Source organism: Orbicella franksi, chromosome 3, assembly GCF_964199315.1.
Source record: "Orbicella franksi chromosome 3, jaOrbFran1.1, whole genome shotgun sequence".
Lineage (NCBI taxonomy): Eukaryota > Metazoa > Cnidaria > Anthozoa > Scleractinia > Merulinidae > Orbicella > Orbicella franksi.
In genome coordinates, this window is record NC_138147.1 from 32,235,003 (window position 1) to 32,247,728 (window position 12,726).

At 40.3% G+C, this 12,726-nt stretch overlaps 1 protein-coding gene across 1 annotated transcript; it reads left to right on the plus strand.

The window, feature by feature from the left end:
- Positions 1–45: 45 nt before the first annotated feature.
- On the plus strand, positions 46–3,702 carry LOC145482099 (selenoprotein K-like). The gene is made up of 7 exons (XM_081460696.1): positions 46–101; positions 177–261; positions 416–434; positions 1,950–2,008; positions 2,246–2,298; positions 2,954–2,996; positions 3,493–3,702. Exons 1-6 carry the CDS (start codon positions 83–85, stop codon positions 2,989–2,991), a joined length of 273 nt encoding a protein of 90 aa, XP_081316822.1. The 5' UTR covers positions 46–82; the 3' UTR covers positions 2,992–2,996; positions 3,493–3,702.
- Positions 3,703–12,726: the final 9,024 nt, after the last annotated feature.

Genomic DNA, 12,726 nt, shown 5'->3' on the forward strand with positions numbered 1-12,726 from the left:
GTCTCCTACTTAAAATCATGGAAAAGAGGCTCGCCCCAAGCTTTTCGCGATCAAACTACAAACTGATTCATCATCATGAAAAATGGTCTACGTATCTGGAAGTAAGTGAAATTTTGAGAATCGAAAACTGCCCGATTATGAGTTGTATTCCAACATTTTGTCGTTTCAATCCGCAGGTAACGTGTTAGAAAACAGATCAATCTGGAGATTGTCCATATTCTCGGATGTCTTCTGGGGTATTATCAACTTCGTAATTTTATTGTAAGACACATTCATCAATAAGCTTATTTGTGATGTTTTGTTGATTTCTCAACCTTTAATACACGTAGGTCTTCATCTTAAAGTTTCTGCTACCTGTAGCATTACTAACATTCTGCTTATCTTTTTCTTCCTTTATTTTTTAATATATCAACAGCTTCCATACCATGTTTTCGGTGAGTACAGTCAAGGGTCGTCAATGCCGATAGAAATTTAATTAATCGATGCTGTACGAACAAGTGAAAATCACAGTACCCCATTTGTCTTCATGCTATTGAGTTGGAATATTGTCTGCAGTTTTAAGCTTAAATTTCGTTTTAAAAAAAGGGAGACAAGTGCACTCTTTAATCGAACCAGAAATATGTTTGTTAACTTGCATGTAGTAGCTATAGGTTGCAAAGGATTTTTATTAAATCTTTATCTCTACACTCAAAGGAAATTTATCTTATCTTTGACAGAATTAAATTTCAATAAGACTCAACAGGTACAAATATGCTGTGGATAAATTCTATTTGTTGAACAGAATTAAGAATTTTTTCAGTAGCACTTCATAGGTCATAACAAGTGAAGCCTTTGAGCCGACTGGCTCATAGCTGCCAGAGCTTATCCCAGTTTCTGTAGCATGAAGCGGCTAGGAGTATTTCTACTCCCCTTGGACGGGATGCTAGTCCATCGCAGGTCAATACCCCGCAATTTGTTAGGTTTTCCCAACAATTCGCCGGTACCCATTTATACTCCTGGGTGGAGAGAGGCACTGTGAGAGTTAAGTGTCTTGCCCAAGAACACAACACAGTGTCCCCGGCCAGGGCTCTAACCCGCACTGCTCGCTCCAGAGTCAAGCGCACTAACCATGAGGCCACTGTGCCTCTGCATATAGGTCATAAACTCGCCCCATATATGTCATCAAAGCCTATATCATACTTCTGTTAAGGAAGCTCAAAACAGTTTTCTGTAATTTTGAGACTTACAGAACTAGGTGCGATTTCTATCTCGATTTCTATGAGGTGATAGTTGATTCGGCCTTCGGCCTCATCAACTATCACCTCATAGAAATCTCGAGCTCATAACCTAATTGTTAAATAGTGTTTTTTTTTTCGCTGTTGTCATTAGCAGCGTAAGCAGTAGAAGAAGAGTACCATAAATACCCAAAGGTGATACTAGTCGAGTGAAAAGAACAAAGAAAACCTGAAGAGTAGTTTTTTTATTGCTGTTTTTTAAATTGATAGCCGGTGCAATCAATCACAACATCAACATCACAATTTTCATTTATGTTCCAGCACAGTGGTTTAAAAGAATGTTTTTCCTTTTAAATTGCCTGGGGGATGGGTGTTTTTGAAGGTAGAAATAACTGATACCGCAAACAGCCTACTAAACTCTGCGGAAACAAAGTTTTACAACGTAGGCCTTGCACCGCCATGTTTGTTGTGATTTTTGTAAACTTTAAATCTCGGGCACTATCTCATGACCCCTCGGGTGATCGCGTGATACCTCGTGCTGAAGTGCCGAGCGCTAGAGCCTCAGCGACTCATGGAAATATTACTGTTTTGAGCCACCTTAAACAAATCAGCCCTGCTTTGCAGTCAGTGCCATTTTGTTCATCAATTGCACGCTGGTGCAGACCAGATCAAAACTCTATATATCCTGAGCCCGATTACCATGATTATAAACTGTTGTTTATTGTTTGTTTTCAGCCTGGATTAACAAAGTATGGTAACTCATATGCAAGTTCAGAATACCGGCCGGGAGGAGGGTAAGTTTGTTTCCAGATTTAGCAACTAAGTCTAGAGTGCTAATTAAGAGTGTCTCCCCAGTCTTCTGCATATCAAGCAGCAGTTAAAGTGTCCTCTTGCAGGATGGAGAATTGCTTACTCTCTTAATTTTATGCAATCAGTGCTTCAAATAACATTTCTGTGATTAATTCATTTCAATTAGTGTTGCTTGATTTATTTAGTTACTTGAGGTTAATTTTAGTTTCATCTTATTTCAGCCCTCCAAGACCACCAGGTAGAAGATATGGAAGAATTGGAAGGGGAGGAGGTGGTAAGTGAGAATTATTATAAGTTTTTTTTTTTTCCCCGACCTACTTCTATCTAAATTGGTTCTTTTTCTGCAGAACTTGCCTTAGCTTTAAGGTTGAAAGAATATATTTTTATTTCCCCATATTTCTGGCAGTAGCTAGGCAGTTTTCAAAGCAAGTTAATAGCTTTTTACTTTGGAATCAAACAGTTACAGAGCACATGATAATCAAACTCTTTCAGTGCAAAAATTAGGGAGTCTGACACTTGACATGGAGGTGCAGTTGCCTCGTGGTTACTGCGCTTGTCTCTGGATCAAGCAGACCAGGTTAAATGAGCCAGGGGCATTGTGTTGTGTTTTGGGGGAAGACACTTTACTCTCACAGTGCCTCTCTCCACCTAGGTGTAGTATAAATGGGTACCGGCAAACTTAATGCTGGGGGTAACCCTGTGATGGATTAACGTCTCATCCAGGGGGGAGTAGAAATACTCCTATTTGCTTGATGGTGCAGAAACTGGGATAAGCTCTGGCCTTAGGGGCCACTTGGCTTGTATGCAGACTTAATCTACCTGACACTTGACCTTCTCAAAAGTGGAAAATGAAATGTGACTGGAATTCTGACCATTCTGTTTTTTACCACCTGTTTTGAGTCATGATTCATGTTGTTTATTGTTGTCAGGTGCACCTTACAACCCTGGACCTCCGATGGGTGGATGAGGAAGGTATCTATCAAGTAAATTTGATTATCATATTTCCTTGATTACCTGTCTGTCCACAGACATTTTCCCCAATGAGTTATTATTCTTCAAGTGCTTGAGTAAAGCAATCATGCGAGAGCAATCCCAAAGAGGAGGAAAAAAAAAAACATTTCATATTTCCGCATCCCTTTCCACCCCCTTGTGTTTTGGCTCGTTCATATCCACCAGTGGTTAATATTTTGCTTGCAATCTCAATTACCTCAAGAAAAAATAGAGGGTGTGTGGACAGTGTACTTGATTAAATGCTACTCCTCAAAATAAATATGCCTACTAATTTGAAGTAGAATCCTCCTTTCCCCCCTTCAAAGCATTCCAGCTGTAAGTGTCAGGCATCTTTGACCTCTCCTTTGCCTCGCAGAATAACTTGGTTTTGATTGGCTAAGCCATGGAAAACCAGCATAACATTGCTACCAGTGAATCAGAGTCAAACTTAGTTCTGTTTTTATTTTCGTTAATTTAGGTAGATGCTTGTCACACTAGTGTGCGCTGGTATTGGCAAGCAGAAAATGAAGACAGCAGAAGGATTCTGCACTCAGCTGCAGATGTGTGACATCACCCAGGAAAAACTGTCACAGGAACCTGGATAGTGACTGATGCTTTCTCGCTGACTTTGCTGTAATTTTGTATAATTAACAGACTGTAGATATTAAAGTTACTCTTACTTCTTTCATTGTTTCAAGTGTTGAAAATTGTAGTGGGTACTTACTCACTGCCCATCATGCCACTGGGGTACAAAACACAAATATGGCAATAGTAAACCAATGAAAACAAGAATTCAGAGGCGCCAAGCCTGGAAACCCGCACGAAATGAAGTCGCAATTGGTTTTAATTTGCATTTGATTAGTTGTGTAGCTAGCGCGAAGTTTTTGAACTAATCATGTAGCGTATCAAAGCTCGGTAAAGAGGCAATCCCATCACAATCTTACGGTCTTGTTGATTCCGAGAACCGGTAGAAATCCCAAATCAGCCATAAACGTTAAAAGGAAGAGGAAAGCTAAATTAAATTTCAACCAGGGTCAGCAGTGCCATCTCTCTACTCTAGCTTGAATTTCAGGCGTGTCGGCAGCAAACTGAGACGACCTTCCACCCCCCCCCCCCCCACCCCCCTCGACTCATCTGGCATCGTCTAGTAGATAGCTATGGGTTACAGGCAGGCCTGGGTTACAGGCTTGAGTTAGAGGGCTAGAGGGATCATTTTATTTACTCAACACTAGCACTATCTGGGCTATTTTTCTCTATAACTGAACGCAGTGTATTGATGACTTTAGTCTTTTATCACAAATATATGTCAGAAAAGGTAAAGGTGGAAAGAGCTCAGCAATTCTCAGCTTTTTCTTTGTTACCGAAAGAACCCAGTTAAATGGAGCGCATGCGTAGGAAGTCAAAAAATTGCAATTGAATGAAAATTTGCACTCTCGAAAATACGCATATTTCACGAGAACCACTCATTAGAATTTCACGAAATTTGGCACGAAAATACTTTAGGAAATAAGTAACTGGGGTATTGAAAATAATTGAACTTTAACAAAGGAAACTCTAGATATTCCAGTAAACCTTCAACAAGGGATAATTAAAGATCTCTCTGTTAAATTATTAGCAAAATGGTGTTAACTTGTGAGAATCGTCACAAGCTTGTTGCATGCGAATTATAAAGAAATCTAATGAGTAGATTTTCTACAAATAAACAAAACCGATTTTAACGGCCTGTTTATTTTCATTCGTGTTGCCATGGCAACGGCACATACGTCAGCTTAACCATCAAAAAACCAAAGTTTGTGTTGTTAACTTGCTTGCTGCCATTTTTGGCGACCGATAGATCAAGGGTTTTAGAGAAAAAGGTGAATGAAACACAGGTATCAAAAACTGTGTTCAGCCACCTTAAAAAGGTGGGGTTCATTGTGACGGTAAAGTACTAGTGCCCAACTGAGGTAATTATTATATGAGCCAATCAAAATTGTTGTTAGCTGATCACATGACTTTTACATATTTTTCCAACTTCTTCTTTCACTCTCAACTCCTGAAGTGTTAGAAGAAGTCAGTTCTGTGACAGCTTTCGAGCCAAAAAAATATGGCCGCCGGTCCCACACCGATCGACATCATGACCGATCTGCAACAAAAATATCAACCGCTTGTGGGAATGAAGTTCCAAGCAACTTACCAAGGCGAAATCACCATGCCACAAACAGGAAATCAAAGGGATATCTTGGTGATAAAACAAGGAAACCCGTTTGTCGCGACAGTAAGCGAAATTTCACACGCCGTGCAGCAGACTTTCGGCGAAAATGTTTGGAAAGGAATCACCCGCCGAGAGCATAGCCTCGACAATACTGAATACTTGCTGTGGGTTGAGCCTAACATGAGTGGAGTGATAGCGGAGCAGTCCGCTCACAATTTCAGAGTTGATCAGTGCACTCCATTCCTGGGAAATGGCATTGAGTTCTCGTATGGCGTCAGTATCAAGGTTTCTGCCATCCCGCCTGCCTGATTTAACTTTCGGTAGGGGAGTTACAACACTGACAAAAACAATTTATTTACCGCCAGTTATGACTGACTTATAGTCGATAGTCCATGCAGTTAGGTATATTTCTGTAGTGTGGAGATTAATCACGCTTGCTAGCAAAAGGTAACTTTTAATTCTCTAGTATTGATCGGTAACCTCACTAGAGTTAATTTGTAGAGAAATGTACTCATTAGCTATGATCTAATTCAAATCTACTGCAAAGTCTTAGTTTCTGTCGAGATCAAGAGACCATAAAAACAGTCAGTCTAGATTTCTCGTAGAGAGGAATAGCGACACTAGCACTCCGTAGACGGGCGCAATCAGAAATTGAAAAACTTTCAATTCTACGAGAGTTTTCCTTAGATCGATTACTTCGTTGCACGCGATATAAAACAAGACAGCAATGCAAGCAGATGAAATGGAAGAAGACAGAGAACTTCATAAACGCCCACTGATATCGGAAGAGCAACTGACTTGGATGTTGGTGAATGGCCTCGTGAACTGAAAGTCGGCTTTGATCTCCAGTACTGGTTTGTTGACAGGCAAATGAACTTCTACTTTTATGCAGGTTCGAATTTTTTAATTACAATTTGACCACTACGTGAATTTGGTGGGATCTAAAGTAAAGATAACTGATGTCTCAAAGCTTTCTCAGCTATCAACCACATTTATCTCTGTTCTATTTAAAGCTTGCTTTAATTTCAACTCAGTAAAATTACTTGCTTTTCAATTTTTTTCTTTGACTATAGTATTTTCAATCTCGATAGCTGTACAAATAGAAGCTGACGCCGCGGGTAAAGTTGTGTGTTTCATGAAGTTCTTATAGTACCGGTTTCTCGTTCAGTTGCTCGCTCGACTATTTACAAGTTGTCTTTCTCCGTCGCAAGCATTTGTCTCAAGCTGTCTGTCATGATTTCAAGGCAGTGACTCTCGTAATATCCGTTCCTCAGCGACAAAGAGAGGGATAGCTGATCCCTAAAGATTAAAGAGCCTCCCTATAACAAACTAAAACGGCTACACAAAAAGTTTGAATTCTCTCTGTCTTGGCTTGTCTTGAAATAATTTGCTTCCTATAATATCGTTAATGTCATTGGCTACAAGAAAAACATCCAGCATTGATTATTGAGAATTAGCCCAGGTTCAACTGGAACTATACGTGGTGCTAAACCTATTAAGCTGTCTCCTGATTCTTAGAATCTGTAGAGTATTCTGGAAATTCGATGAACCGTGCAAGCTTGTGTAGAGCGCAGCCGGCGCGGCCACAACGGTTATATTTTGTCGTCGATTATCGATCGCATTTGCAGCCACCAAATACAGAGATCCAACTTCCAATAGGCAGCAAATGACATTACTATCAAATGCATTTGAACTGAACGACTGATGAGATTTCGTGCGGGATACAAGTTATGGATTCCATATCGGACTGGTTAGGAAATCGATGATCAGGAAATACTTTGAAAGTTAGTAAAGTTCGATCAAGAGAATTGCCTGTAGGATATAAAGATTTGCCTCCCTCGACTCGTAATGCGAGCCATAATCTTATACCGTTGAAATTACGATAAAACACCTACAAATATCTACAGTAATACACATGAGGAGAAACCTGGTGTCGCCTCGATCAACATTCAGCACTCTCTGATTTAGGCCAAGTGGCCATGCAGTCTTATGATGCGATATGATGCCTTCGCTATCAGTCCAGTTAAAAAGCCCTCGTGAGCTAAGGAAATGATCGAGTTGCTTAGACTATACAGACCATACAAGCGTTGTCAGCTTTATCGGAGAGAACATTTTAATGTTTTCTCTTTGAGACATCAGACACATTTTTGAGGAACGCAATGAGGCAAGGCACAATCGACCCCATTGTGAACGCCAAGTTCCAAGGGCATTGGTCAGTTCAACGAAAACGTCGTTTTAAAACGACGGGGTTAGTGAGTATTCAATATGATAGAAATCCCTTGATGCACTATGAAACAACGTATCAAGGATAAAAGGCTCTAGCGAACTAGTTTCAAAAGTTTGAAAGCAGCTGGTGGGGTTTTTGGGTTAGACTTTTCTGCTCGAAAAATTTAGGAATTGCGGTCTGCATCCTAATTAATCCCTTACAACTGTTTATTCTCATTGATTACTATATTAAGTAAGAGGTGGAGTCCATTGTGAAAGTGACGCACTACTGCCTAGCTGAGGTAATTATTATCTAAACCAATCAAAGTTGTTGTTTGCTCGTCACATGACTTAAGTTTTTAGTACGGAGTATGTCAATTGTTCTAACTTCCTCTTTCACTCTCATCTTCTGAAGTGTTAAGACGTCGAATTCAGTTTGTTACAGGCTTTGAACAAAAAAATATGGTCGATCCCGTCTTGATCATGAACGATCTGCAACAAAAGTATCAACCGCTTGTGGGTAACGAGTTCCAAGGAACATACGAAGGAGAACTTACTATGCCCCAAACGGGCAATCCAAGAGATGTGTTATCGGTTGGACCAGGAGACCCTTTGGCTGTGATTCTGGGCGGAATTTCAAACGCCGTGCTGCAAACTTACGATCAACAGGTTTGGAAAGGAATTACCGGCCCAGAGCAAAACCCCAAATTTTCTGATTACTGGCTGTGGGTTGAGCCTGTCTCCGGTGGACAGCTAGAAATGGGGCGCCGTTACAATTTCCAAATAACACAATGCACGCCATTTCCATGCGGTGGTGATGTTTTCTCGCATGGCGTCAGCATAAAGGCTTCTGTCATCCAGCCTGTCTGATTTACGTTTTGGTAGAGAAGTTACAAGACAACTGAAACTGACAATGAACTTGAATGTGGACACAATTTATTTACAGTTATGACTGACTTTTAGTCGATGGTACATTTAGCCTAGTTTGTTTTTGATCGCTTGAAGCCATTTCAAGTTCCTTCAGGCAACTTTTAATTTTGTAGTATTGATCAGCCATGTAATAAGAGTTGATTTTTTGAGACATACACCTACTAGTTATGATCTAAATCAAGTCTGATGTATAGCCATAGTGGATCTGTCGAGATCCAGAACAGTTAGTCTGGATCTGTCAGTAGGGTAGGTTTCCGTTTTGATTGTGAGACTGGCTCTCCAGTAGATGTTCGCAAACGGCAATTCAACAACTGTTTCTACAAGTGTTTTGCCTCCATCGCTACCTCATTGCACGCGATACAGGACAGCAAGCAATATGGAAGAAGACTTCAAACTTCGACTTCGATGTTGGTGTATGGCCGCGCGGGAACTGAAAGTCCCTAATCTCGAACACTGGTCTGTCCCGTGAAAAGATTCTTTCGACTTTGACTGGCGTGCGGACTTCTACTCTTAATGTGGGTTCGAATAATTTACAATTTAATTGCGTGATTTTGATCTGCTAAGTAAAGATCCGTAACATGTTGTACCTTTCTCAGCTATCAAACACAATTGTATCCGTTCTAATAAGCTTCCTTTCATTTCAGTAAAATCACTTGCATTTAGATTTATTTTTACCTTAATTGACTGTAGTAATTTTCGATTTCGTTAGTTGTAGAAAACAAGAGAAATCTTGTTTTTCGTAGTGCATCAGACAATGAAACAGACGGTAAAGCTGCGTGTTTCATGACTTTCGTGTAATTCCGGCCGGGTTTCTCTTTTAGTTGCGCGCTCGATCATTTGCAAGTTAACTGTCATTCTCCGCCAAGAGCATTTGTGATATACTGTCTTCCACCAGTGATCAAGTCCAGTGGATCTTGTCACTGAATGTCCGTTTCTTAGCGATAGAAAGCAGGATAGCTGATGCCTAAAGATTAAAGAGCCTCCGTATAACAAACTGAAACGGCTACATGGATGAAACGACTGATAAAGAGCTTGCTTAATTAAGCTACGCACGAGTTCTGCAAAGTTTTAAAAGTTTGAATCCTCTCTGTCTTAGCTTATCTTGATATAATTTGCTTCCTATAATATCGTTAGTGTCACTGGCTACAAGAAAGCGTCTCCATGCAATTGATCATTGAGAATTAGGGCAGTTTTAGCTGTTAATAAAGCTATGAAGCTTCGAAGTTCCCTTTGATTCCAAGAATCTGTAGACTATTCTGGACATTCGACCAACTGTGAAGAGCGCGGGCGCGTGACCACAACGGTTATTTTGTCGTCGAGTATCAATCGCATTTGCGACCACGAAATACAGAGATTCGACTCCCAGTAGGCAGCAAATGACATTACTATCTAACAGTTTTGAACTGATTAGTTCATGAGATTTAGTTCGGGGCACAAATCAAGGATTACATATCACTGGTTAGGAAATTGATCAGTAAACACTGTCAAAGTTCGATCGAGAGAATTTTCTGTAGGGGTGTAAAAACTTAGCAGCATGATTTTAAACCGCTGAGATTACGATGTGTGAAGAGGTCGATTGATGTACGTACAGTCACTTGGTTTGAAGTTTTTCCGCTTAATTTGAGGACACATCGATCAGCAAACGCATGTTTGAGGAAAGCAATGAAACAAGACACAATCAAACCCAATGTATTCGCGGGAAGAGTCGTTCGCAAGGTCATAGCCCTGCGAAGAAAAGCGCATTTTGACCAGCTCAACTTTACTATCCTAGTTTTCTGAACAGGACATTTAGTGGTTATTAAATACGATCCTAAATACCTTGACGCGAACTCGCCCTGAAACAATGTACCTAGGATATGAAGCGACACCGCTTCAATATGAACACCCTCCCCCGTTTCAAGAATCCTTTATTAGGTCCAATATGGGGCGCAGTGTGCGTCTTAGGTTGCACAGATAAATAAATGTATCAACTCTAATGATAACCTTGAAAAATTCAGAAGCAATGCGTGAGGGTCTTACTAAGACAATCCTGGTCGATGATGATTAAGAATTGAGCTGAACGTACATCAATATAATCTGATATGTTGTTTATTCTAATTTTAAACATAAGTAAAACGTGGAGTCCATCGTGAAAATGACGTACTACTGCGTAGCCGAGATAATAACTATCTGAGCCAATCATAACTGCTGTTAACTGGTCACATGACCAACATGCAGTACAATGAAAATCTTTTATTGCTCCAACTTCCTCTTTCTCTCTGAACGTCTGAGGAGTTGAGACGTTTCGTCATAGCCCGATTTTTGAAAGAGAAAACGTGGCCGTCGATGAAGCTCTGAAGGATCTGCAGCTATGGTATCAACCGCTTATAGGGATGACGTTCCAAGCAACTTACAATGAAGAATTCACTATGCCACAAACAGGAAACCAAGGGATGTCTTAGTGATAGGACTAGGAAATTCTACCTTTCACGCGACACCAAGTGGAATTTCAAGCGCGGTGCTAACGAAGTATGGTAAAACAGTTTGGAAAGAAATCACGGGCCCAGAGGATAGCCTAGGCTATACTAACTACTGGCTGTGGGTTGAAACGCCTGACTTCAACGAAGATAAGCTACAAGTGGGTTTCTGTTACGATTTCCAAATAGCAAAATACACGCTATTTACATGTGTTGGTGGTGATTTTTCGTATGGCGTCATCATCAAGGTCCACAAACTGTCCTTGTGATCAACAGTCTGAATAAACTTTACAGAAACAGTAAAACTCAAAGGCCTGCACGACTGATGACAGGATGAGGTGAAATATTAAAGTTTCAACTGAAGTTAATGATGTCTTCGTACTGTCAGTGATCATCATGATCAGTTACTTCTGATAACTTTCATATTACAAAAATTATAAATTATCTTTCTATAACAATGAACTTTTCGCTATGACCAAGGCTGAAGCATTTTTTGTAAAGCCATAGTTCCGTTTGGAAGGTAGCCCTTAACTTGATGATTCAGGTTCAGTAGTGTTGTTAGCGTGAGCGGGCTTCTCGTGCATAGAAGCTTTCACTCCTCGTCTTGATTGTGAAGGCCAGCCTACACTAGCTATCACGAACAATAAAACTCCATCAATTTAATTCCTTGCTCACGGTGTAAAAGCAAGGCTCTCAAGAGAGTAGGCAATGCAGCAAGCACCTCAGACAGCAAGCAAAATAATGTCACAGATAAATACATGAAAGGAACTTTGTTGCCGATCCCGTTACATGAAGTTTTGCCGTATTCATTGTCATAGTTTAGTGACTGCACACGCTTTCCAGGCTTAAGATTACTAGGTTTTCTCTGTAATATGACATTCATTATACTATGCTTACCTCTGAGAGTCCAAAAGTTGGTTTGTGGCTTCTTAAGCGTCGTTAGGCCGCAAAAACGTGCGTCAGCCAATGCTGAAGCGAAAGGTTCTCAAACTTTTTCCCTCCCGACTAATTTTTCGTTTTCTCCGTCTATTAAAATGAGAGAAATGTTCTCTTTAGCGTTATATTGGTCAATAAAACATCAGAGAAGGCAATATTTGTCTGGTTCATGTAGTTCCGGTTTCTCTTTCGGTTGAGCATTCAATTTGAAACTTTCAAGTCAGTTGTCTCGATACGGCAAGCACAAGTTTCATGCAGTCTCAGTTTTATGCCGTACAGAGATTGTACGCTATAAGACGTCCTATAGTATTCATTCTCTAGCGGTATGAAGCACCTTGACCATACATAGATTGAGAACATTAGCTTCATGTACAAAACAACATGTAATGCATGCAGAGTAAAGGGTTTCCACTGAGCACGAGATTAGTTGTAAAATTCTACCAGTACTGTTTTCTCTTCATACAAGTTGCGAAGTCTTTTGGATCAAATAGCTAACAATAAAATACTCATAACATACCATTTGGAACTGATTCAATTTTAGGTTTTCCGCATATTATCTTATTGATCATTATTTCCCCCTTTTCCGAGAATCACTAAATCATTCTGGGTATAGCATGAATGAGCGCGGTCGCACAGCTACAAGGCTTACCACAACTTACCATCGGGGCGAGCATCGATCACGTTTTAATTTTTGTCCTTTTAAAGGGAGGTGGGGAGGGGTGGGAGGGGAGGAGGTAGAATTCTGCAGCAGATAAGAAATACAATCCTTACGAGTTCTTGAATTTGTGAATGATATTTTTTATGAGCAGCAAATTATGAGCTGCAGCTGAGAAATTGTTCAGCAAGATGTCGTGAATTTTCCCTAGTGTGCCTTTGTTTCTCTTACTCGCTGCATGACCTTAAATCACTCAAAATGCGATGAAACAACATAGAAAGGCAATAATTACACGAGATTATGTTGAGTTAGCCTCAGATCGCCATTTAGTTATTC

Coding starts and splice junctions, on each gene's coding strand:
- LOC145482099 (XM_081460696.1), top strand. Junction 2,009..2,245: donor GAATACCGGCCGGGAGGAGG/GTAAGTTTGTTT, acceptor ATCTTATTTCAG/CCCTCCAAGACCACCAGGTA. Junction 2,299..2,953: donor AATTGGAAGGGGAGGAGGTG/GTAAGTGAGAAT, acceptor TATTGTTGTCAG/GTGCACCTTACAACCCTGGA.